The following is a 26961-nucleotide window of genomic DNA, read 5'->3' on the forward strand; positions in this document are numbered from 1 at the left end:
CACTACTGACAATCCTCCTGCTTCATCAACCCATTCACGCTCCCACTGTACTAGACAAATGGCTCACACCTCTTCCTTTATTCTCAAAGTGCAGTACCACTTCCCCATCCTTACCTTCAGCTGATGACAGAACATCTCGTATTTCCACTAAGATAATAAAAACAATTAGCAGTGAACATCTCCAAGCCCTCATCTGCTCATATACCAGCATCTGTGACCCGTCTTGGCCTTCTTTCCTGTAACTATGGAGGAACTATTTTTCCAGCCCCTTCCCTGACACACTAAATCCCATCCGCTCTTGAATCCTCTTGCTCTAGCAATCTTCCCTCTCTTTGCCATCTCAACTGTTCCCCTTCAGAAGAACGTTCCCATCATATATAAATATGCTCTAATTTCTCCCATTGTAAAAAGAAAGAAAAACCCAACGACTATTTTTAAATGCTGGCCATTCCCTTTACAGCAAAACTCAAGAGACTACATTTGCTGTTTTCTTTGCATCTGTTCTCATTCTGCATCATACCTGCTCCCATGACTCCACAGAAGTGGCTCTCATCGAGGTCACCCATCATCTATTCTGATTATATTCTGATCTATTCCACTTCTGGTCCTCAACTTACTTGACTCAGCAGCATTAGACAACCAATCCCTCATTCCTTCTTGCAACGCGTCCTTCACTCAGCCTGCAGGACACCCACTCCTTGGTCTTTCTGCCTCTCCGGTTTCTTTCGCTAGCTCCACATCAACCCCATTTCTAACACTGGAAAGCCCATCACCCAGTCTTCAGATCTCTCCTCTAAGCGCACTCACTATCTCATCCAGGTTCGTGGCTTAAAATAATACCAATGTGCTGATGGCTCCCAAATTTACATTTCCAGCCTAGATCCCTCACTTGAACATAATCTCATACAATCAACAACATGCTGGACAGCTCCACCAGGGTATCTAACAGACATTTCAATTTAATATGTCTAATACATTGACCATGTGATCAAAATTAACATCAATAAGAAGAAGTAGACAGACACTGTTTGCCTCTGGATGTGACACCTTGAGAAGGACACTCCACCGATTATGTAATATTCTGGCCAGGGATGTATAACCTGAATCAAACCATGAAAAAATCAGATAAACCCAAACTGAGGAACATAAAATACATATATATTTCCTATATTCTCCCCCAAGTCTTCCCCATTTCAGTAAATGTTAGTCATACTCTACCAGGTGCTCAGGACCTAAACTCGTAATTATCCATGACTCCTTTATTTTTACCATCCATACAACCATTCAGCAATCTTGTTACTTCTACTTTCAAAATATATCCAGGTTCTGACCATTTCTGATTCTGACCACCATTTGTCTCATGGCTTCTGTCCTTGCCCTCATATAATCTATTCTCAATACCAAGTAAATAACAAGAGGGATCTCTTTAAACCTAAGTCATACCCTGTCGCTCCACTGCTAATAACTCCCTAAGAGCTTTTTATTATACCCAGAGTAAAAGCCACAGTCCTTACAACTGCCTACAGGCTCTACACAACCCGGCCCATCCTCTGTGACCTCTTTCAATTCATCCCCTACAGCTCACGTTGTTTTTCAAGTCACTTTAACTGTAGTGGCTCCTTGAGGTCCCTCAAATATGCCAGGCATGCTCCAAACTCAAGGCCTTTATACTTGCTGTCTCCTTTGCCCCCAAAATAACAGGGCTCACTCCCTCCTCTCTCCAACATCACCTTCTCAGTGAGGCCTTCCCTGACCAAAAAATTGCACCCCTACCCCCAGCATGCCCTAGGTCCTCCTTCCCTCATTAGCTTTTCCCACCACTACTTATCACTATCTGACTTGCTGTATGTTTTAATTATTCATTTCTTTATTCTCTGTCTCATCATGTAAGAATATAATATCTATGAAGGCAAGATTTTTTTTATCAGTTTTGTTCACTGCTATACCCTCAGCATCTAGAATAGTGTTTAAAACATAGTTAAATGCTCAATAATTGTCTATGATGAATGATAGCATTGGATAATTAAGTCAAAAAAATTTCACAGGAAACAGAAAAGATATAAAAAAAAGAGAGTAAAAATAAAAGACATAGAGGATCAATCCATGAAGTCTAATATCTGACCAACTAGATTTCTAGAACAAAAATCTAGTTAAAAAAAGGAGAGGGAGAAGAGGAAATTATCAAAATAATAATACAATATAGAATTCAGGTTAAAATGGCATTTTCTTATTATGAGTACAACAAATGAGAAGACCCACATTTAAAACTCTATTGTGAAATTTCAACATATCAAGGATAAATAAAGCTTTTTGAGATGAGAAAAAAAATAGCACACAAAGGAATGAGAATCAGAAGCACCAGACCTTCCATTGGCAACAAAAAGGCCAAAATACAATGGAGCAAAGCTTTGAAAGTTCTATGAGAAAATGAATCCCCCTTCATAATCTATACCCAGTCAGAACCATCAATTAAGTGTGGCAGAAGGAGAAAAGACACAAAAGGACACAGAAAGCTTACCCTCACACATCCGTTTTCTAAGTTACTGGGAGATATTTTCCACAAAGTGATTAAATGAACCAAGAAACAGAGGAGATCCTGGAAGTAAGGATCTAACCCATGAAAGCAAAGAAGAAACTGCCAGGGCAGTGGCTGCACAAGATGGAGCCCGCACGCAGGCTGGTGCAGGCAGGGGGAGGCTAATGGAGGAGGCAGCAGGGACAGAGGGAGTTCCAGGGGTGTGACACTGCCCCTGAGACGGCGGAGAGCCTGAGGATGTGAGCAAGGCAGACTGTGCAAGGAGAAAGCAAGCGGAGTCTAGGAAAGACAGACACACAGAGAAGAATAATTTCTCAAAACTGATAAGTAAAAGAAAGGCAGTACAGTCATATAATTTAGAAATATGGAAGTAACCTACAGACCTAAAACCAGAAATAGTTACAAGGATTCCTTCTGGAAAGAGGACCTGGGGTGAGGATGGGCGGGACAGGAAAATACCACTTTAATGTATGAACCTGCTGTGCTATTGGATTGTTTTAATCATGTAAAGGTATAATTTTGATAAAAACTTAAAAACTCATTTTTAGAAAATCACAACAATTTGCTAGGTTCTCATTTATAAGTAAAAAGTAAAACATTCTCAAGTCAATGATTCCAATATTCAAGTATCCCCAATACTTACTGAAGAAGTTCATTTGCCTTGAGTATGAAAGAACCCACTGCAGTAATAGCATCTAAAAGGAAGTAAATAAATAAATATCATTTGTCAAATAAGTAAAGTGGATTTAATGCATTCTATTGAGGAATTAAATTACCACCTTCAATTCCTGAAGCATCTAGTCCAAGAGGTTCATATTTTTGCTTCCATGAAGCCATTCCTTTCAGTTCACTCAAATGGTATAATAAAGACTCTGAGCCACTATCAAAAACAGAGCAGAAACACCATCATCAAGGTGGCAGGCAGCTACTATCTTGCTTGAATATTTCTAAGTTTTCAGAAATAAAAACTGAAAGTAACTTTTTCTTTCTATGAGAAATAATTATTTCTCAAAATTATTTTGAAAAGCTGTAGAAGAATCATTTGGTTGTCATGACTAGTGAGATGAATATATGACCACAAGATTAAACTTTGTAAGATCAAATTATGCTCCACAGTTAGTCCTGGCACTTTTAAGATAGTCATATGGTCATATTGTTCACCCAACAGCTATGTATTTAACATTCAACAAATATTTATTAAGCTCCAACTTTAGGTCCGGCACTATGCTAAATACTGGGGACTGAACGGTGAACAAAACGAAAGGGTCCTCATGACACTGACAGTCTAATGGGGGAGACAGTCATAACCATACAATCAGACAGTATATCATTCCAACTACCATAAATGCCTTAAAGGAAACACACCAGGTGCAGGTCTAACAGAAGAACCTGATCTAATCTGGGGATTAGAGAAGGCTTCTCTGAACAAGTGAGATTTGAGCTGAGAGCTAGAGAATGCAAGTGAAGAACAGGGTGGGAGTGTTCCAGAAAGCAAAAGGGCTGTACAAAAGCCCTGGGTAGGAGAAAAACTGTCAAGTTTGAGAAGGCCACCAGTGTAGGTGAAGCAGATAGGCAGCCATCCAAAGGTATTAGTCCTAAGAAATGGGAAGGCACTGGAAGTTTTTAAATAAGAGTAACATGATCAGATCCACTGTGGAGAATATATTTGAGGGGCATAGTGTGGACTGGAGGAGACCAGGCCAGAAGGTCCTAAAGTGATCAAAGCGGGAGGTGATATAGTAAGGGCCGGGGTCTCAGCACAAAGAAATTTACCAAAATTTAAGTCAAACACTGAACATCTACCTGCAAACTGCTTCACTGAGGTAGCTATAGCTAGAAACAGCATGAGACTTGAAGATCTGGGACAGTCTTGGCTCTGACACTTAATAACTTTCGGTCAGCCATATATAACCATTCTGAACTTCAGTTTCTTCTAAATGAGGATAATCATAACCAACACCTTGCCAAGGAGTTAAATGCAAAAATATATACATGCTTTTACATAACATATAAAATGATATACAAACTTACTTAATTTCACCACTCAAAAAAGGGTATATGCCCTATTCAAGACATACCTCATGGCTGTCTGGGTGAGATAAAAGCCCAGACAGGGCCTCGGGTGGTGAAAAGATGTTGGAAAGTTATTTCATAAAGCAGAATTACCATTATTGAGTCTTTAAATCTTGGGCACTCCAAGAGTCCCCTCAAATGCTAATGCAACAATTTTAGCCAGAAGAGGCTCAAACAGAGAATGCGAGATGATGAAAAGAAGGTTGCAGAAAGAAGACCAATGCCAAGTACGTGTAGATGCAATACCAAAAGATTCTACATCACCTTCATACCTCTGTAAGTGACTTATAACCAATTTTTGTATACTGGAATATGATGACTCTATAGATTGGCCAAGCTTTTTTAAGCCCTAATTAAGAGAAAAAAAAGTATTCAGCATACAAGTAAGATACTATATGCCAGTCTAAAAAAAATTAAGAATGTGTTCACAGCCATTAAAATACAAAGATAACCGCACCTTTACTGTTAACTGGTTCATTAAGAGAGTCTGAAGTTCAGCACTAGAATGAAAAAGAAAGTATTTTTAGTCTTCTCTGTTCAAAATCTGAATGCATCACTTAAAACGTTTAAATTTCAAAGAACAAACAAGATTTTTAAACAAACTAAATAAAAAGAAATAGCCCAACAAATATTAAGACTCTGTTGTACTCACAAAGAAATGGACAAAACAGGAAACAATAAAGTCTAGGAACAGACTGAAGTAGATATAAGGATGTACTATAAGCTAAAATGGTATTTCACATCAGTAAGAAGAAGATGTAATACTCAATGAATTATACTGGGCAATTACCTAAACACTGAAAAAAAAAAGAAGTTAGTCTTCCACAGCATATGACCAAATAAATCACATCTGGAACATGTAAATGGAATAAAAACATAAATCACAAAAAAAATCTCTGGAGGAAAATACAGATCTTTGAACACTTAATATGGGAAAGACCTTTTTAAAAATAATGTTAAGGCAAATACAATAAAGGAAAAGATTGATTTGGCTACATAGAATTTTAAAATTTTTATACATTTAAAAAGTACATATATAGTATATCTCTCCATCTGTTGGTATCATCTTTAATTTCTTTCATCAGTGTCTTATAGTTTTCTGCATACAGGTCTTTTGTCTCCCTAGGTAGGTTTATTCCTAGGTATTTTATTCTTTTTGTTGCAATGGTAAATGGGAGTGTTTCCATAATTTCTCTTTCAGATTTTTCATCATTAGTGTATAGGAATGCAAGAGATTTCTGGGCATTAATTTTGTATCCTGCAACTTTACCATATTTTTTTTTTTTTTCAGAAGTTTGTCCATGTTCTTGGATTGGAAGAATCAACATTGTGAAAATGACTATACTACCCAAAGCAATCTACAGATTCAATGCAATCCCTATCAAATTACCAATGGCATTTTTTACGGAACTAGAACAAATCATCTTAAAATTTGTATGGAGACACAAAAGACCCCGAATAGCCAAAGCAGTCTTGAGGGAAAAAAACGGAGCTGGAGGAATCAGACTCCCTGACTTCAGACTATACTACAAAGCTACAGTAATCAAGACAATATGGTACTGGCACAAAAACAGAAACATAGATCAATGGAACAAGATAGAAAGCCCAGAGATAAACCCACGCACCTATGGCCAACTAATCTATGACAAAGGAGGCAAAGATATACAATGGAGAAAAGACAGTCTCTTCAATAAGTGGTGCTGGGAAAACTGGACAGCTACATGTAAAAGAATGAAATTAGAATACTCCCTAACACCATACACAAAAATAAACTCAAAATGGATTCGAGACCTAAATGTAAGACTGGACACTATAAAACTCTTAGAGGGGGCTTCCCTGGTGGCGCAGTGGTTGGGGGTCCGCCTGCCAATGCAGGGGACGCAGGTTCGTGCCCTGGTCCGGGAAGATCCCGCGTGCCGCAGAGCAGCTAAGCCCGTGTGCCACAGCTGCTGAGCCTGCGCTCTGGAGCCCGCGAGCCACAACTACTGAAGCCCGCGTGCCTAGAGCCCGAGCTCCTCAGCAGGAGAGGCCACCGCAACGAGAAGCCCGTGCACCACAGCGAAGAGTAGCTCCCGCTCGATGCAACTAGAGAAAGCCACGCTCAGCAACGGAGACCCAATACAGCCAAGATAAATAATAAATAAATAAATTAAAAAAAAAAAAAAAAAAACTCTTAGAGGAAAACATAGGTAGAACACTCTTTGACATAAATCCAGCAAGATCTTTTTTGATCCACCTCCTAGAGTAATGGAAATAAAAACAAAAATAAACAAATGGGACCTAATGAAACTTCAAAGCTTTTGCACAGCAAAGGAAACCATAAACAAGACGAAAAGACAACCCTCAGAATGGGAGAAAATATTTGCCAACGAATCAACGGACAAAGGATTAATCTCCAAAATATATGAACAGCTCATTCAGCTCAATATTAAAGAAACAAACACCCCAATCCAAAAATGGGCAGAAGACCTAAATAGACATTTCTCCAAAGAAGACATACAGATGGCCACGAAGCACATGAAAAGATGCTCAACATCACTAATTATTAGAGAAATGCAAATCAAAACTACAATGAGGTATCACCTCACACCAGTTAGAATGGGCATCATCAGAAAATCTACAAACAACAAATGCTGGAGAGGGTGTGGAGAAAAGGGAAACCTCTTGCACTGTTGGTGGGAATGTAAATTGATACAGCCACTATGGAGAACAATATGGAGGTTCCTTAAAAAACTAAAAATAGAATTACCATATGACCCAGCAATCCCACTACTGGGCATATACCCAGAGAAAACCATAATTCAAAAAGACACATGCACCCGAATGTTCATTGCAGCACTATTTACAATAGCCAGGTCATGGAAGCAACCTAAATGCCCATCAACAGACGAATGGATAAAGAAGTTGTGGTACATAAATACAATGGAATATTACTCAGCCATAAAAAGGAACGAAATTGAGTCATGAGTGGATGGATCTAGAGACTGTCATACAGAGTGAAGTAAGTCAGAAAGAGAAAAACAAATATCGTATATTAATGCATGTATGTGGAACCTAGAAAAATGGTACAGATGAGCCGGTTTGCAGGGCAGAAGTTGAGACACAGATGTAGAGAACGGACATATGGACACCAAGGGGGGAAAACCGCGGTGGGGTGGGGATGGTGGTGTGCTGAATTGGGCGATTGGGATTGACATGTATACACTGATGTGTATAAAATTGATGCCTAATAAGAACCTGCTGTATAAAAAAACAAACAAACAAAACAACTAATACTAAACTTTCATTGGGTTATTTGTATGGAAATATGTTAATATAAATGTTTCAGACATTACATGAAATTTCTAAAAATCTTATATGTTCTGGTATAATGTTATAAGTCATAATCCTAGTTATTACCTTAAAATGTATATCTCAGAAATAACTAATTTTCTTGTCAACTGCATTGTTATGAACTTTCATCAAATCTTTAACTGTGGTCATTTTTAAGTCTTTTGTCATTTACAGACAGTTCTGGGTGTACTCTGATGCTTTTGCAAATATGTTCCTATAAAAGGGTTTCATCTTTAAGAAATTCATGGAAAAGACTCTGACAAGTACAGGTTTCTGGTAACTGAATGTACCGCTGAACTGAATGAATAAGCATTTTCAGAACTCTAATGAAAAACTGATGAACTCATAAAAGTGCTAACAAAAGATCAAGATGAAAAAAAAAATTAATTACATGGGACTGAGTGAACTGATGAGGATGAGTATAATTTTTGTGACTTTCTGTCTGAATTAAAAAAAAAAAATCCAACAAGGACTCAGAGGCAAAGAACATACAAATCAATTTTCACTGCAAAGTAAAGGAGCTGTTACAGTGGAGGATTACTGGACTGAATGTCAATATTATGACATAGTATGAGTGTGTTTCATGTTTGGTAATTGCAATCATCGTTGCTTTTGTTGTGGTCATCCATGTACAATGCTTGGTGTCAGTCTATTTATCTCTTGTAAAAATAAAATACAGTGTGTGTGTGTGAAAAAAAAAAAAACAAGAGAAAGTTTTTAAATTGAATTTGCAAATTGTAGTAAAATAAAGTATATATTATAATATCAAAAAAAAGTACATATATAATATATTTACATATATTATACATACACTCAGAATGATCACATTTACGTAAAAAATAAATACGTGAATAAAAAAAGCCTAGAAAAATATATACTACTTTTTTGGTCATTGTGCACCAGAATTTTCTATTTTTTTTTTTTTTTACAATGAATGTGAATTGCTTTTGAAATAAATTACTTTAAAAAGAGAAGGAAAAGCAAGAGTACCTAATATGAGCTCATTACCTTGCTTTCCCCCACAACAGCAAGTCCATGAATTCATCTTGCACTGATGTGGTTGTATTCTTTTCCTAGAGAAAGAGTAATAAAATCATAATAGGTATTTTTTAAATTATAAGCATATTTATTCAAAATTACAGGAACATGACTCCCTTTCTTACCCTTAACCTTCTCTCAAATTCATATTTAAATTGATTATCTGAATAGCAGTTACAGGAAAACAACCAGTCAGCTCTTCCAACTCCTGTCCTTAATCCCCAAGCCCTACCAGCTCCACTTCACAATCCTGTCCCCATCTAAGTGGTACCAAGGGGAAGAGCTGGTGTATCACTCTCTGAGATAATAGTATGAGGTTAGACCAAACCGTCTGAAAGAAATCATGATCTGAGCCTTTTACAAAACAGACTGATTTTTCTCATGTCCTTCATGAAGTAAATAAGGATAACGTGCATTCTTTAACACCTTCCATGGGAAACTCCAGGTATATTACCTGCACAAACTTGGTGAGACGAGAATCCATCTGCATCAGTATTTCTTCCCATGCTTCACACATACAGGTCAGTGACAAATTTATATACTATTAACAAGAAGATAAAAGTATTAAAGTAGCAAAAAATATTTAAGTCAACATGCTAACTAAATAATACATGTTTCTTACTGTCAACTGTCTCAAAGAAATCCAAAATTTACTATAAATCACTTTTAACTCAGTTAAGCCTGAGAAAGAAAAGACCATAGCTAACACTTGATAATCACTTAACTATCAAACTTTCTCAAATTCAATTTTTATCTGGTAAAACAGATATTTTCCAGCTTTTCACATATAAGATGCATTTTATGTACATAACTGTCAAAATGCTGACTGGTCAACTATTCAATTTTCAAACAGCATCCTTTTAAAAAGACACTAATCTCCAGAAATCTTCGACATGAAGTACATTAGTGACTGTGACAGACTGAAAAAAGAAGGCCACAGTTCTTTGTAGCTCCTCTATGCAGATGTAGACTCAATTTCTCCAGTCCTTCAATCCGGGCTGGCCTTGGGTCTTAGTGTGACCAAAGCAGAAGTCTAAGGCCCCAGAAGGTTTTGCATGCTTCCACTTGCACTCTTGACACCCCTGCCGTGGCCACCACTTCATGAACAAGCCTGGTCCAGCCGGCTGGGAGATGAGGAATGTGCAGTCCAGACAAAGCCATCACAGCTATGGGACACTTGGACCAGCCAGCTGACCACCAATGTACGACCAAGCCCAGCCCCGAATAGCTGAACCTGGCCCAGAACAACAGAACCTTCTAGCTGAGCCCAGCCCAAATCGTCGACTAAAACACCAATCACAAGCTAATTTGGGGTGCATTTATCATGTACAAAAGCTAACTGATATGATGTTTTCCATACTACTTTATTTGCAAAAAAACTTGTGAAATTCCAAAACATTGTTTTATTTATGAGAATGTTTAAAAAGGTTTAAACTACTTTTTTCTTTTCCTTTGTAGAAATAGAGATGGGTGAGAGTAGATTTCAATTAAATTTCTTTTTTTGCTTTAATGGACATTATAAACTTGTCTATCAGACTAGACACCTCTGCCACATAAAGTTGGCTTTAAGAAGTAAGATTTTCGGGCTTCCCTGGTGGCGCAGTGGTTGAGAATCTACCTGCCAATGCAGGGGACACGGGTTCGAGCCCTGGTCTGGGAAGATCCCACATGCTGCAGAGCAACTAGGCCCGTGAGCCACAACTACTGAGCCTGCGCTCTAGAGCCCGCGAGCCACAACTACTGAGCCTGCGTGACTGGAGCCTGTGCTCTGCAACAAGAGAGGCCACGATAGTGAGAGGCCCGTGCACCACGATGAAGAGTGGCCCCCGCTTGCCACAACTAGAGAAAGCCCTCGCACAGAAACGAAGACCCAACACAGCCAAAAAATAAATTAATTAATAAATAATAAAAGTGTTAAAAAAAAAAAAAGTCAAGCCAACATAATAGGAAGTAGAATGTTAGAGAATTGGAGTTAATTCCTTTATAAAAAAAAAAAAAAAGTAAGATTTTCAAGTTTTTTATTTACAGAACATTAGAAACTTACAGTAAACAGTCACATAAAACAAGCTATAAATAAATACCTGTAAAAGAGCTGAAATGTGAGTAAACTTTCTGGCCATTCGAGTTACTTCAGGTAAGAAAGAGTACAATAGATTGGTTTCAAGCTGTCAAATCAAAATAATAAAGTGAGTCACAAGCAGACATATTTACTTCTTTTAAAGAAGAGTCAAGCTCTAACTACATATCAGAAAGACTATGCCAGAATTCTGCTCCTTTTGAGCATAACGGTTTGGAGAGTAACAGAATATAATCTTAGGATTTTCTAATCTGCAGTGTCTAACTATGCACAGATTACCCTCTCGAGGTTAGCAACCCCTTCTACATAGTTAGAATAAATGTAATAATCTACTTTATAACACTCTTATGAGGAATTTAAAAAATGATCACAAATATCTGTAAAAATTTTTAAAGGAATTATAGTTATGGATAAATACAAGTGAAATATCTATTACAATGGTACATGAATTATCTCAATAAAGTTGTTTTAAAAATACCTATTACAAATTTCACATAAATAGTGAATCATTTTATTACAGCACCAAATGCAATCCTGGAAATCACATTTTCACAGAACCTCAAGATGAAGAGCAAATATGAACAATTGTTCCAGCAAACGTCAGGAAGTTAAGAGTTCTCTGATGTTCTGAATACAACGAATGTTGGAAGGCATCACATGCATCACATCTTGCATCTTTTCACCCTACTTTTGTTTGAGAGTTCATGCATACTTAGGCTAAGTGGCTGGGTTATCTGAGATGAAATTTTAGGGAAGATTTTCTTGAAGACAAGGCTACAATCTAAATACTCTACAGGAGCCCAGTTTCCACAATCCATGATACAAACAGCACACAATGAAAAAGGTTTTTCCCAACATTAAGTAGTCATCTTACACAAGAGGCAGTGTGTTAGTTAAGAGCACCAACTCTGGAGCCAGACTGTGCAGTATCACTTTCCAGTGCTCACCAAGCAAATTACAGTTTGTGTGCCCATTTACTCAACTATAAAATGGGGATAATAATAGTACCTACCTATAAGGTTACTGTGAGGATTCAAATGAACTATACTGAATCACTCAGTACTGGGCACATATTAAACAATTAATAAATATTAGCTTTTATTATTATTAGGGTCAGAATCCAAAGAAAACACTTGGTACAAAGATGGAACTGGTATAGCAATGAGTTAATATGGTCATTAATAGACCATATTAATTATGCTGTGTCATTGGAATAGTAAGGTATTCACCAGTAAGACTCTATATATAAGTCTTAGAAGCTCCAAGTCGATTTTTTTGCTTTGTTCTGTTTTAATGACCATTAGAAGCCAGTGAAATGGATAATAAAAAACTATAAAACCTTTACAAATATATATTTACCCTCTGCTGCTATTAGGTTCCAGTACTCACCTGAAAGTATGAAACTTCTGGGGCACCACTGGTGGAAACTTCTGTGACCACTGACAATGATTTCAAATCACTTGATAGACATAATGCAAGACAAGTACCAACAATCTGTAAAACAGTCAAGTCTCCATTATATTTAGTGTTATTGCTAGACTGCATCTGCTTACAATATAGGAGGCAAATATTCAGAGCTCTAAAAAGCAGAAACACATGCTTGGCTCCTGCCACACACGTGGCACATGAAGGCATGTGTCCTCTTAGTTGCAAGGACACACACACACACCCCCAACAAGGGGCCCAAACTAAGTGTTGGAGAACTAACATTCCCACAGAGCCTATACAATTTTCTACCCTTTTAGGGAACTGTAAGAATAAGAAGAAAAAGATACGGAGAAGACCGAGACCGAGCATAAGACTGCTTCTGATGACGTTTATCAAATTCCAATCACAAAGTGTAGCTCTTAAACACCACAAGGCTAGAAAAACATCAAATCATAATCCAGTGTATCATACCAATCTTTCTGTTAAGAAAAACAATTTTGACTAATTCCACTAAGAGCCCCTGATCTTCACAGACATCATATCACTATTCTTAGTAGGAAAATTATCCTTTTAACATTCAAGAACAAATAATTCCAATAACTGAAATTTTAAAAAAAAAGTAATGTTTTATTCTTTTTCCATAAATCAGTCAGCTGCTATATTCTAAGAGAAAAAGGAAGATTTTAAAGAAAAACTTACCCCAGTGACTCGAGCAATTTTGAACATTCCATAAGCATAAAGCTCAATAAATGCAGAGCTTCCTCCAAGGACAAGAATATTGAGCCTAATTAAAAATAATGCAACAAGCTGAGGACAACAGAGAGGAGCGAGTTCTTAAACCAAGACATGCTCCTGCCCTCACATAATCTGCATGTTCAAGCTTCCTTGTTGGGGAGCTGAATCCCCCAACAAATTCACCAAGACTCAATCACATTGGGCTTACTCCTTTCTTTCAAAGGAACAACATAAATTTCATCCAGCCTAAAAAACATCAGTTTCCAGTAAAATAAGAATATGTTATTTTAATGATGATTATATTTATATACTCTCAATAACAAAATCATCTCTTGTCCAGTTAATATAAAGCGCCAACAGTTTTATCATGGCTCTGATGCTAAATGCATTAAGTGAGCTTACAGAACTTGAACATTTAAATTTAAATTTTAGAAACTCTAGCACTTCCACCCTCCTTTACTTTTTAAAATAAAAGTACATCATAATATTAAACTTGACACAACCAAGTATCATAGAATACAAATGAGTAAATAATAGATATTGTCTGTTTATTGTTCAGAGGTATTTGTCAGCAATGAAATAACATGACAAATAAGGAAACTGTCCTTGGAACTTTAGTCTAAAAACTGCCTCAAATATCAAATATCAACTTTAAGAAAATAAGACTTGTTAAATATTTAAGATATCTGCAAGATTTACCTGACGTCTCCCAACAGCTTAATAATTTCATCAGAATTTTCTTCACTAAAATATAAAAATAAATTGGGTTATCTTTAACTGTATCTTTCAAATAATAAAGGATTATCTTACTTGAAAAGAAAAAAGGCATATCTTACCTAAATATTTTTGAGGTGTTGCTATAACTAGAAAAAAAACAGAAATGCATTTTTTAAAACACATGAGAAAATTGTCATAGTGTTAAAAGGAAAGGAAAGAAATCTGCAAGATTAATTCCAATGAAATTAAACTCTGATACTTACTTTTTTGGCAGTGTAGGAAGTTTAGGTAAGAGAAGATTTGATTCATCCTCAGAATTATAAAAAGACGTAAGAACACTAAAAAGGTGAAAACAAAACAAAAACAAGCATTATAAAAACAAAGACTCTACTTTTCTTTCCATTAAAAAATACTATTTTTTTAAATGCCCCATTTTATACAATTTTATACATAATTTTACACATTACCAAGTAAACAGATGCCACACACAGTTCACCACTGTAAAATAGTCACTATAACAATCACAAACAAGAAATAGAAAAGTTGGAATTTCTTCATTTACTTATAACTTTATTTCTGGGAAAAAAAATCAGCCTACCCACTTTACATTCAGAGGAACAAATATTTATAAACAATTTTCTCAGTATATGAAATGTATTCAAATGTATTCAGTATCAGCACCAGATACAGACTGACTTAACTCTCCTCTAAGAACCAACACTGAACATATGAGTTCCAAGAGTAACTGTAAAGAACACTGAAATTATTATATAATGTAATGATGGCTTCTATGGCTTACATCCATTTGAAGATGTAAAAACCCAGCAGGTACATAAGATGACACCACGTATTTTGAAACAGTCTTATTTATCCACTCCCCCCTTTTTTTCAATCCTACCTCTGAATATGGCTGGAAATAAATGAGTAAGAAGGTGAAAAAGCAGTGTCCTGAGAGACCCTGGAATCTCCACATAATATTTCTGAACTCTTAATAGAAAGTGTATTAGGAATACACTTAGTAGGTTACTGGACTGGGATAGAAATTACATGGTATATTCTGTTCCTCTAATCTTCTATGAATTCACATGACCATTTACAACCTTTGATTATTTGATGATGGATTAATCACTGTTTTATCTACAGTGAATTTCAAACCCCAGGCTAGACCTTGTTATCTAATGCTTTACAGTCCCTTCCTTAGGAAATATGTCAATTAATAACCAGGATTTACAAATTCATTTGATATTAACTTAAAACTTAATTAGAATGGAAAGAAAATTATTGTATTTCCTCAAAAAAGAAACTTTTATTTTCAGTATTCACTAAGCCCATTGGTCCTTTAAGCCATCTTTACTGCAAACCTGGCATAGTACTTGACTTCACAGACTAAGGCAAAATTATTTTCACAAAATAAGGAAACTATAGGGACCATGGACACAGAAAGAACCCATTCAGCATCAAAACAGAATGCTCAATTCAGCACTTTCTGTACTCTAAGAATATTTACTGAGACACAAAAACACAAAGCTCCAGGTGAAATATATGGTGAAAAGGAAAACAGAGCCTCAATTTGCTAATCAATAATTTTAATTAATATTCCTTGAATGTATAAGTCATCGATATAAACTGTTAAAAATAACAGAAAAGAAAATTCTTGGCCATTGAGGCATTACTGCTCCAATAAGAAAAGAGATTTTTTCAAGAGAAAAAAAACCCAACGGAGCATTAAAAAAATTGCATCTTGATAAGCTTAAAACAAAAAGTTAAATGCAATGTACACATACTCAACACCCAGATACTCCTAAGTTTCCACTTTTAAAAAATGAGAATTTCAAAAACATCCTACTGTGACTACTGGGGTTTTTCTTTTTTTATTACTCAACCTGCTCTCGACGGTCACTTCCATCCAATGCATACAAGAAACTGGAGCCTCCACAGAAAAAGAGTGCAAGCTTTCAGGTTTTTCTACATCACACAAAACGATTTTCTTGGTGTCAGCAAGAGCAAAGGCCAAAACTAAAGAAGATATAATCAGAATAAGTTACTGTAATATTTGAGAAAAATGGGTATTTCATTGCTTCCCCAATTTTACTATTTTAAATACATCATAATCATAGAAATGATTTAATCCCCAAATCCTTGCTTTAAATAATTAAAAAACCAAAAGATATCTTTGCATATAGTTATGCTGTTACACCTACGCTTATTTTCAAATGCTCAAACTTTCATGAGCAATCTACTACTTTCTCGTGCACTGTTCTTAACATCTTACATATCAGAGCCTCTAGACTGGAACCTTGATGCCAAGCAGAAAATACAGAACAGGCATCAACAAATAAACAATAATATCGTTATCACCAAGACATATTGGTCCCCACCTAAAAGCTGAAAAGTGATTCCATCTGCTTGGTTCTTGGAAGGTTTTTTATTCCTCTTTTTTATTTCTAACCCTTAATGAACAGGGCCATCAAATACTGATGGGTCTTCTTCCTTTCACTGTGGCTGAATTACCTAGTATAGTTTCTCTACATAAGTCATTAACATCTTCCTAACATATCAAATTGAAGAATTTCTAAATAGAGGGCTGTGAGTTTCACTGTATACCAATACATGCAGCTTTGCTAGATGTGAGGCAATCCAAGTCTCCTCTTCTTTAAAACGATGTAAAGCAATCTTGAAATAATCATTACCAAAAAAAACCCTAATTTACTGTCGAAAATCACAAGACAGTTTTTAACGATAAAAATATCATCTACTTAAATACATTTTCACACACACTGACTTTCCTGATTTTTGAGATCGTGGCATTTTTGGATGAATAGTGCAAGATCTCAAATTATTACTTACAAAAGTTCTGTAATTTTACACATACTTTGCTTTTACGTAAAAGATGAAACAAGAACGGAGCAAAATGAGTACAGACAAAAATAGTTGTTATCTGTAAAGTGATAGGCTTTCAGGGCATTTTTACATACTTATATTTATCTAGAAAAAAAGTAAGCAATGAGGAGTACATATCATTTTACAGAAACAATTCTTTTTTTTTTTTTTTAAGCACCAATGATACAGATGAACTTTAAGCTGTATGATTTGTAGCATTTTCCTGTGCTGACTGGACATGTACAACAGCTCAAACAATGACTGTCCTTGTAACAACACATGGAAGAGGAGAGTTCAGTCCTCAGAGCTGCAATGCAGCAAGCTACAACACACAGGGCACCAAGAGGAGTCAGATCACACAGAAGTTGAAGGAAGCGGGTCAGAACTGACAGTCCTTCAGGTGAGGCAAGCAAATGTGCAGAGAGAATATTTATGAGCCACACATTTAATGCTAAAACACATTCTGGGGAGAAAAGGGCCATGATGGCACTGAACTGACTAGTGAGTGACAAATGAAGCTTAGAGCAAACAATGCAGGACAACACAATAGCGGAAGAACAAAACCAAAGTACTTTGTATATTCCCATCAAATTTCTTTTCAGCCTTATCTTTGCCAAGAAGTCAGATTTCATTTTAGAGATATCTTTGCCAAGAAACAAGATGGTAGAAGTAATCTGAGTTCTATGAAAACACTTTAAAGCATTTGAAAAAACAAAGTTCCCGAATTTAGAATTCTAGTATATAATAAGAATAAATTCTTTCTGGAAATAAGTTCTCTTTACAGAATACTCCTTCTGAAAAACAAAAATGTATTTTTTACAATACTATCATTACGTTTGCCATCTGGTCTCCAAGCAAGACAGGTCACTTCCTTTCCTGTATTTTCATTTGGTGGAAAACTCCAAACTCGATGAAAACTTGCAAGTCGATGAAGTAAAACCTGAGAGAAAACAGGTATAATAGCAAATAATAAAAAATCCGTTTCCAAAAATAAAATATACCTAGATCCCCACTATAAAATTTTTTAAAAATCATATCAAGTATAATATTTAGCTATCAGAAGAAATTCGAAGACAAAAGTGTCTGAATGAACTTAAGGTATTTTCAAAGAAATGGGTGAAACAAGGTCTAATTGAACCCTGTACCCTATACATTTCCTAACTTTCATATCAATAAGAGACTTATCTTTTAGAAAGGAGTAAGGCTGTCCAAGAAGATAACAAAAAAAGCAATAAAGGACACAAACAGAACTAGAAAGGCAGCTGTATAAGATCAAGTAACACCAAACTTGGAATCAGACAATTTCAGCTGTGTCACTTACTGGCCAAGGATCTCAGACAAGTCACTTAGTCATTCTAAATTTCCATTTCCACCGGGTATATTCCCACCTTGGAGGATCAAGATGATCCCCTGGAGCTCCTTGTGCTTCAAAAGTAAAACTGTCCCTACTCTATCCTCTATACAACTGGTAGAAATGAAGAAAAGGCCTCGAACTGCATGTGCTCCTGAAGATTCCCCCCACACACACACCTTCTTAGTTCCCTGCACTCACAGCTTTACCACTCCCTGCCTTATCTCATAGCATCCTTCTTTCACTCTTGGTTACAGGGAAGCCAGGACTCCCAAGGAATCGTTCATCCCTGAGACCCAGTGCTCTTTTCTGAGCCCATCTCTGACTTTCCTTACTTCTGAAACCCTTCCTCTGTGCCCTCTGGAATTCATGGTCAGGTATCAAGATCCCCTGTATCTTCACTGTCTTCCCTGAAATGTACTTCTCACCTGAGGACACTGCTTCCCTACAGGATTCTCAGGTGGTGGCCGTTTTGCACACCATGTCCCCTGTACTACTACTGGGCTAGGAGATAAAGTAGATTTCCTCCTTGATGCCATTTCTGGATGGTTTTTCTTCTCCTCTCTAAAATCCTCTAACTTTGAATCATACGCAATCAGACCATACCGCCTGCTATCCCTCTTAACTGCAGTCACCTATAGACTCCTAGGCCATCCCCCCCACCCCTCCCATTCCTGGGAGATTTGGACTCCTGTCTGCCTCACTCATGCTTTCCAACACTACTCATCACCATTCTTGGTGATTTCAAGAGATACAATGTCCTGACTTTTTGGTGCTCAACTACCTCTTCTTCAATGATCACATCCTCTACCTCACCTCAGTCACTCCCAGGGTCATGCCTGTGACCTTGTCATTACCAACAACTACAAATGCTGCCATAATCTTCAGTTGCAAACCTCCCACTTTCCATCACCACCTGTATCTCTCCTGCTCATCCCAGATACCCAACTTCAATTCTTCAACCTCACCAAGACATACAAGCCATTGACTCTACCACTGACCAACTCCTTGTCCCTCACCCGACAGGTGACCTCACTTCCCTACTTAATCGGGTTATAATCCAAAGTTCATCATTACAATCATTCCTCTTACATATAACTTCAACCCCCTTGCATCTCTCTTGCTTTGTCACAGTTAGTCACAACAACTCTGGTTAAACCCAACCATGCCTGCACCCATACAACTGAACAGAAGAGACATACAACCATGCTCACTAGTTTCACTACAAAATCACTAACCTCATGTGGCTGTTAATACTGACGAACAATCCTACCAAGTTTCACCAGTCCACTTGTCAGCTTTTTCGTACCTCTCTTTTCTCCTCAAAATTCCAGTATTTTCTTCTCCATCCTCACTCCTAAAAAGCGCCCCTTCTTCTTCACTGAGAAAACGGAAGCAACAAATGCCCGCAATTGATTGCATCTATCCATCTGATCACAGTGATGCTCCTATTCTCTCCCTTCTCTCCTACTGTTGTGGCTGTACTACCTGCACTCCTCTCAGGGCCAGGACAGCGTTCCAAAACACCCTGGCAGTGGAGGGAGACTAGAAGATTTCATAGAGGGCCTTGAGAAAGCAGATATCAATACCCTGGCAACGAGGTCATGACAGTCAACACAGTTTTGCAGGCTGCTAAGTTTCCCTGACTGCTAAGTTCTCTTTACCACCTAGTTTCCAAGGTTGGCTGCACACCACACAACTCTCACCTGGCCAGGTAACTATCAGGAAACCTGCCAAAAGGCCAAAGGAGTAAAGAAGCCAAGGTGAAGGTTTCCTTACAAAATGGCTGCCAAGTAACTAAAAACTCTCAGCAGAAATTTACAACCCGGTTACACTTGATGAAGCCCAATACAATGTGAACTAGAAATGCTAACTGACAACACTCATGCACATTCCATCAGGAATCCAGTGATGGCTATCCAACCCATTCTGTAAAACTTGGACAACAGAATAAAGATTCTTAAACATCCTCCGTGGCAGCTATAGACACGCACATTCGCAACTCAAGTCTGACAATAACCCATCTTTCTTCTGCCTGAACTGCAAGTAAACTAACTGCAGAGTCTGTGGACCTACTACTATGTCTAGCTCATCAGTGACACATGAGCCTTTAAAAAGCCCACTTAACAAATGCCTGAAAGCCTTGGGGATGCAGGACTGTATGACTGCGTTAAGCTGCATGAAAACTGTTGTTCTGGCCATAAAATGCGGGAGGTGGGCGTATAAATGACCTTTCCCATATATGGCCCCTTAGATTCACTTAAAGTTTTCAGCAGGGCTGGAGGAAGGGGCGGGGTACACAGGTGGCCCGGGCTCGGTGTCCTCGGGGCTGCACTCCGGCTCACTCACCTCGCCCGCCGTATTGGCCAGAGCAATGAGATCCCGCTTGGGTGACCACACCAGGAAGATGATCTCCTGCGGTAGCTGCTTCTCTCCCACCACCCGGAAGGACGGGAAACAGGTCGGGAAACGCAACATTGGGGCGGCCCTGCAACAACACCCCTAATCGGAGGCCGGCAGGGGCCCCCCGGGGCCGCCCTGCCCGGGCCCGGCGCCGGCGCCGCCTCCGCCCCCGGCCCTTCGCACAGAGCCCGGATGGTGGCGGTACCTGCTAGATGCCCCACGGCAGCCAACGCGACCCAGACGGCCTCTGCCTCCTGTTCTCCCCCAGCGCGTTTGCAGCTGCCGCCGCGCGCGCGCCCGTGCGCGCGCGCTCCGGGCACTTCCGGTAGCCGGACTTCCTCGCGAGAGCACGGAGGCGCGGTCTCGAACCGCCGGAACCTCTTCGATAGTTTCTGAACCAGTGGGTCTCTGAACCAGTGGGTCTCAGCCCTGGGTGCTCAGTAGAGAGGTTTTTTTTGTTTGTTTGTTTTTAAACCCCCTGCCCAGGCAGCACCCCAGACCGATTAAAAGAGAATTAATACGGAATGGGACCAGTATTTATTAAAACGCTCTAGGTGCTGCCACTTTGCAGCCAAGGTAGGAGAGTCCTACTCTAAAACCTCTGACATAGGCAAATATCTTGATTCTTTATTCCATGCCTACAACTTAGTAGTAGTAGTAGCCCCCACCATAATAAATGAGGACTGTGGGCTCAGCCAGGATTTGTCCTGTAGCTATTGGAGCATCTACTATGTGAAGGAGCCTGAGCTACACAAATGCACGGGACAGAGGCTCTGCCCTGTAAGGTTCACAGGTCAGCCTGGCGGGTTATGTGAATCAGAACCCATCTGATGCTTCTTGTTGCACATTTAAATGTGTTAACTTGTTTAAAAGTTTCCACAAGTTATGAACCTGGTTAAGAGAATGTAACAGTATCATCCTGTGATTCTTGATCTTAAAGTCTGTGGTAGGAAGCCATCTACCTTTCACTTCTTTTACTTGTTCAAAGTAGAAAGGAGGCAGGATCTTCAACTTGCAACAAGCCCCGTCTTCCTGCCCTCTGTCTGGATCTAGCCCATGGGACGAAGGTGACAGAGGTAGACTAATTCATTCAGCAACAAATATTCGAGGCACTCTTTTGTGCCAGGCGATTTGTAACTCCTGATGTTTACCCTGCTTCCTGAGATGGGCTTTTTCCCTTGCTTTTTCTGCAAACAATTTAGCATGTCCCCCAAATTCACCCACAGGCAATATCCTAAGGTGAGAATGGACTTGCCTTTGTTATTCATGAAATGCGTTTTTGGGTATTATTTAATGTTCTGGGGTGGTGTGTGATTGTTAGCACAACTGATGCCACCTTGGGCACGTACAGTTCCTCCCGTCCTTCCACTGCCCTACCCAGGACTGTACTGTGCGGTAAATCACTTCTCTGTCAAGGGCATTGTCGTTAATAGATAATTGTTTAATAATCATTAGGACCAGGTGGTCTCTATGTTCTGTTAGTCCCCAAGCAATGATGGAGACCTTCCCTGACGTATTCCTGGCACCCACAAGACTAGTTACCCATTCATAAATCTTGACTTAACGAATGCACTTCCTGTTTCTCTAGGTGAACTATAAAATTGTCCCAGTGGTCCTTCGGCGATGCCGAGTGCAGCTGTGAATGCTTCCAGACCGTTGTCTGCTTGATCCCATCCTGTAAGTTACCGGATAAGCGGATCCATGGATTATATAATAGCTGCCTGCCTCATAGTCTGATCTCAAGATACCTTCTCCATCCTCCAACAGGTGGCAATAGATAATCTACATGGTGGGGGTCCAATATCTTTATCCGCTTAACAATCTTATGAAAACTGAATGCCCATTTTCCAGAAACTTATCCTGAATATGAACCCTTATACAACACATGGAAAGGACTGTTAATAGAACTATACACTCAGTGCTACAAGACAGGGGAGAGTAACTACCTGCATATTATGAAACCTTCACAGAAGAGTATGAATTACCCAGAAGGCATGTATAACAACACAGGAAACAGCATAGTGTGAAGTTCCAGATGTGGCCATAGCACCTCATGCGTGTCAGTGGGAGTGGGTGGCAGGGATTGTTACTGGAAATGATCCAAAGTAGCCATAGGACAAGAGCTATTAACACACGGTGTTTCCAGCCTTTTCTTTTTTCTCACTGCCCCATAAAGGAGACTTTGGCTTTACCCGCTCCATTTCTTTGCCTTCCCCATTCTCTAAGGAAAACACTGCTTTGTCCAATTGGTTTACTTGTGCTTATGTGGCACAGGATCAAAAGGAAAAGGGGGAAAGGCCCAGAGATCAGGCATTAGTGCTTTTTAAGAAGGCAAGGACAGGAGATACAAATGTGCAGAGTGGGAGGTGGGAAAGGGGTGAGGGAAATGAAGAGAAAATAGACTTTAATAATTCCCATGATGTATATATCTATATCTAATCTATCCTCTTCCTAGTGCTTGAAAAGAAAATGCAGTGGCTAGCTCTTTTGAAATAACTTTTTGGTAGCTGGGCTGTTTCTTTGATTACTACACCCCCTGGGCTAGCTCACACCGATGGCACCTTTCCACATGTTATAACGGTGTGGGGTTGGATTCTGAAAGGCAGGAAGTTGAGAACAGAGGTTGTTGGCGCAGGGGCGTGTTGTTGACGGCATCACACTGGTTCATCGGTCATGCAAGACCTTAATTCTTGTGCCAAGGCTGATGATGGGTTAGAAAGGAAGGAAGACTAGTTGGGCAGAGGCGGGGGAGGCGAGAGGCGGGATGCAGGAGGTGATTCCAGAGACATTTCTGAAGTAGGATAACAAGAACAGATTATTGATTAGATCGGGGAAATGAAAGCAAGGGAGTAGTCAAGACAGGTTGGGATATTTGGGTGCACAGACTCAGGGAGTAGAGAACTGGTTGTTGTTGGGTGGGGTGGGATATAAGGGAAGTATGAGGGGAAGGGAGGGAAAGTAGACCAGAGCAAAGGAGTTCAGTGAGGACTACGTTCGGGTGGAGGTGTGGTGTGAAAATCCATCTGTGATGGACAAAAGGCAGCTGAAAAGGCAGGTGTGAAGGGGAAAGGTCAGGGCCTGAGCAGAGATGTGGGACTCACAGTGTACAGGGATGGAAGATGGAGTTGTGTGGGATGTGACTGATCCAGGCCAGGTGGAAAGGCTGTTATTTTGAGAGGCCTATTTTGAAGTCATAAAATAAGTGAAACATACAAAATAAGCAAATTAACTAGATTTGCTGGAAAAAAATAAATGTTAGTGATAGAATCTCTCTGCCCTGCCATGGTTGCAGTGGCACAAGTAATAACTAGAAGGTGTCGGCTCATGTAAACTACAAGTCCAGTCATGGGGCCAACTTCAGGGCAGACTAGATCCAGCAACTTGGAGTCACCAGGGACCCAGCTGAAGGTGTGCACTACCATGAGGCTGGCTCCCCATGTGGTTGCTGGAAGACTGCCGACAGCACCTGGAGCTACAGGCTTCCTCATTCAGAAGGAAGAATGAGCATCTCTTCACCAGTCACAAGACTAAAGTACTGAGCTGGCGTTGTAATTAGACCAGCCCCTATCGTGAGCCTTGCTGAAATCACTCACAGGTAAAGGGGATGGAATTATGCCCAATAAAAAGTCCTCCCCAAAAGCTGGAGCGGATGTCAGTCAACCCTCCCCCAAATCCCACAGCAGGCACACAATGGAACGGGTGGGAATGATGGTGGCGAAGCGGCCCATCCATAGTGTTCAATATGACAATCAATCATTACTACTCAAAGGGTGGTTTTACGTTTGAAGTGCGTCTGGGAGATGTGGGTCTAGACTATCAGTTCGTGGTGCTTTGCTTGTCTCCCACGACCACTTCAGTTGCTGTTCGGAGACCAACTCATGTGACTCCCATCTGGAAAAAAAGTTCTAAGAGCTACAGAACCAGTATTCGTATGTATAGGAACTTACCTTAAGGATATAAGATTTGAGTATAAGTACGTTCACCATAGAGTTGTTTACACTAGTGAAAAATGCAAACAACTTAGATGTCCAACCATAAGAGACTGATTAAATACAGTACATGCATGCTGAAGAAGAAGAACTGTTGTTACAGGTATGAATTGATGTTCACAACATGTTTATGAGAAGGAGAGGATTACAAACAGTATATTTTAATAATTCCATTTTTGTGCGGGAAATTTTAGAGTGTCTATATAGCTTTTACACAAACTATCTTTGGAAGAACACACACATACGTGTGACAGTGGCTATGTCTGGGTGGTAGAATTAGAGTTACTTTTCATTTTATTTGACTCACCTGGCTCATGTATTAATTGTAAAGTTAGCAGGCAGCAACTTTTATTTCCTTTTGTCCTCTTTAAGCATGTGGAATGTTTAGGCTGTCTACCTCTAGTTTTCTCCCATTCCTCACCTCCACATTTTCAGATGAAGAAGCTGGCCCATCTAATCAGCCTTCGTTTCTTAGAGATCACCGGATGTCACACTGCTAGTCTGCAGGGGTACTAAGCAACACAGTAGTGTGAGAATCTTGTGACTGTCCAGCTAATGGGATAAAACTCACCCCTCAGATCTCTGAGATCTGCTTGCTTACTTTTGGTGCTTTTTTCCCCCAGTCTTGCTGAGTTAACATTTATACTAAGTCGCTTGAAATCAAATAGTAGAGTTCTTATCTTCACTTTTTTGCAGTGACCTTCTAGCTGACCCTCAAGTAATTTTACCCATGTCCTAATGTTCCAATTAAAACCGCATCAAGTAGGTCAAATTGGATTTTCCTTTGCATTTTTTTAAGCTTTTCTTCCTTGGGCAGCTCTAAGTGTATTAGCGTCTTACTGACAGGCGGCACAGTTGGGTTTGGGGGCGTAAGTGGCCATCTCCATTCACCCGGTCCATATTTAGAAGCAGCTTCTACTTGGAGGGTGGAGAATGGTGTTAGCCTGGGCGCCTGCTTCCCAGGCTTGTGGGAGGAGGAATGAGGCCATGCATACTGCAACTGGTTGTCTCTGATATCACCGTGTGCAAGACACAGCTCTGGGAGCCAGTGAACATTCACGATGATGTCCACAGGCCCCTACCATCAACGAGTTTCTAATCTACATGGGGGAAACAAGCACAAAGAGTTGTTCTAATGCAGGGCATGATTTAAGTACCTGAAAAGAAGTAGAAATGAAAAGACACACAAACACACACCTATTTTTATTTCACTGGTAAGAGACATACTGTTCCACTGGACACACCAACAAGGACATCACGAAGGAGGTGGTATCAGACAAGGAAGGACCTTTTATAGGCTGTGATTTTATATTTAAAAATTAAATATCTTGTTTTATTGTGCTTCGCAGATATTGTGGTTTGTTTTACAAATTGAAGGTTTGTGGCATCTCTGTGTTATGAGATGATGTTTAGCATTTTTTAGTAATAAAGTATTTTTAAATTCAGGTATGTGGATTTTTTTTTTAGACAATGCTACTGCACACTTAACAGACTACAGTGTGGTATAAATGTAACTTTTAGATGCACTGGGAAACCAAAAAATTCATGCAACTCCCTTCACTGAGATACTCAATTTATTGCGGTGGTCTGGAACCAAACCCACAATACTTCTCTGATGTCTGCCTATAGTCAAGCTTCTCCCAGATGCCTAGTATTTTACAAACTGCTTTAAAAAGGGCAGAAATCAACTTAAGTGTTTTTCTTAAAATAACCTTGAAAGCTGAATTATTCTAAGTTTAAAGACTTCCAGATAAGGCTGCCAATCTTGCTCACATAGCACATCCCAACATTTAAACCCTCAGTGTTGGGACCGTCCTCTTGTTGGCTCTGAATTCCTCCCAATATTGTTTAGGTCTGTTTTCCTTTTTTCAGTCCTTCTAAGAAAGAGAAAAAAGCAAGTCCTCTCCATATCTTAGGCATGCTTACTGTTAGGGAATGAATTGTGTCTCCCCAAATCTGCATGTTGAAGTCCTAACCCCCAGTACCTCAGAGAGCAACTGTATTTAGAGACAGGGCCTTTAAAAGGAGATGACAAGTAAAATGAGGCCATTAGGGTGGGCCCTAATCCAATCTGACTAGTATCCTTATACAAAGAGGAAATTTGGACACAGAGAGACACCAGGAATGCACACACATAGAAGAAAGACCATGTGAGGACACAGTGAGAAGGTGCCATCTGCAAGCCAGGCAGAGAGATCTCACCAGGAAATGAAGCAGCAGACACCTTGATCTTGGACTTCCAGGCTCCAGAACTGTGAGAAAGTTAATTATTGCTGTTTAAGCCACCCAGTCTGTGATTTTTTGTTATGGCAGCCCTAGCAAATGAATACACCTACCACCTGAAAACCTCTAGAAAATTCCATGTTTTCATCAACTTTTTACTGAGCACCTACAATACATA

At 39.2% G+C, this 26961-nt stretch overlaps 1 protein-coding gene across 1 annotated transcript in view; it reads right to left on the bottom strand.

Annotated features, from left to right (window-relative positions):
- ANAPC4 (anaphase promoting complex subunit 4) overlaps positions 1 to 20865 on the bottom strand; it is a 45230-nt gene extending 24365 nt beyond the window's left edge. The window contains exons 1-16 of the mRNA XM_068543138.1: positions 20777 to 20865; positions 20518 to 20656; positions 17652 to 17757; positions 15821 to 15953; positions 14201 to 14275; positions 14057 to 14083; positions 13920 to 13964; positions 13185 to 13269; positions 12447 to 12551; positions 11062 to 11145; positions 9435 to 9521; positions 8951 to 9015; positions 5067 to 5109; positions 4882 to 4958; positions 3316 to 3416; positions 3180 to 3231 (exon numbers count right to left, since the gene is read on the bottom strand). Coding sequence (XP_068399239.1) covers positions 3180 to 3231; positions 3316 to 3416; positions 4882 to 4958; positions 5067 to 5109; positions 8951 to 9015; positions 9435 to 9521; positions 11062 to 11145; positions 12447 to 12551; positions 13185 to 13269; positions 13920 to 13964; positions 14057 to 14083; positions 14201 to 14275; positions 15821 to 15953; positions 17652 to 17757; positions 20518 to 20646 — 1214 coding nt within the window. The 5' untranslated portion in view covers positions 20647 to 20656; positions 20777 to 20865. The remainder of the gene's footprint in view (positions 1 to 3179; positions 3232 to 3315; positions 3417 to 4881; positions 4959 to 5066; positions 5110 to 8950; positions 9016 to 9434; positions 9522 to 11061; positions 11146 to 12446; positions 12552 to 13184; positions 13270 to 13919; positions 13965 to 14056; positions 14084 to 14200; positions 14276 to 15820; positions 15954 to 17651; positions 17758 to 20517; positions 20657 to 20776) is intronic.
- Positions 20866 to 26961: the final 6096 nt, after the last annotated feature.

Source organism: Eschrichtius robustus, chromosome 4, assembly GCF_028021215.1.
Source record: "Eschrichtius robustus isolate mEscRob2 chromosome 4, mEscRob2.pri, whole genome shotgun sequence".
Classification (NCBI taxonomy): domain Eukaryota; kingdom Metazoa; phylum Chordata; class Mammalia; order Artiodactyla; family Eschrichtiidae; genus Eschrichtius; species Eschrichtius robustus.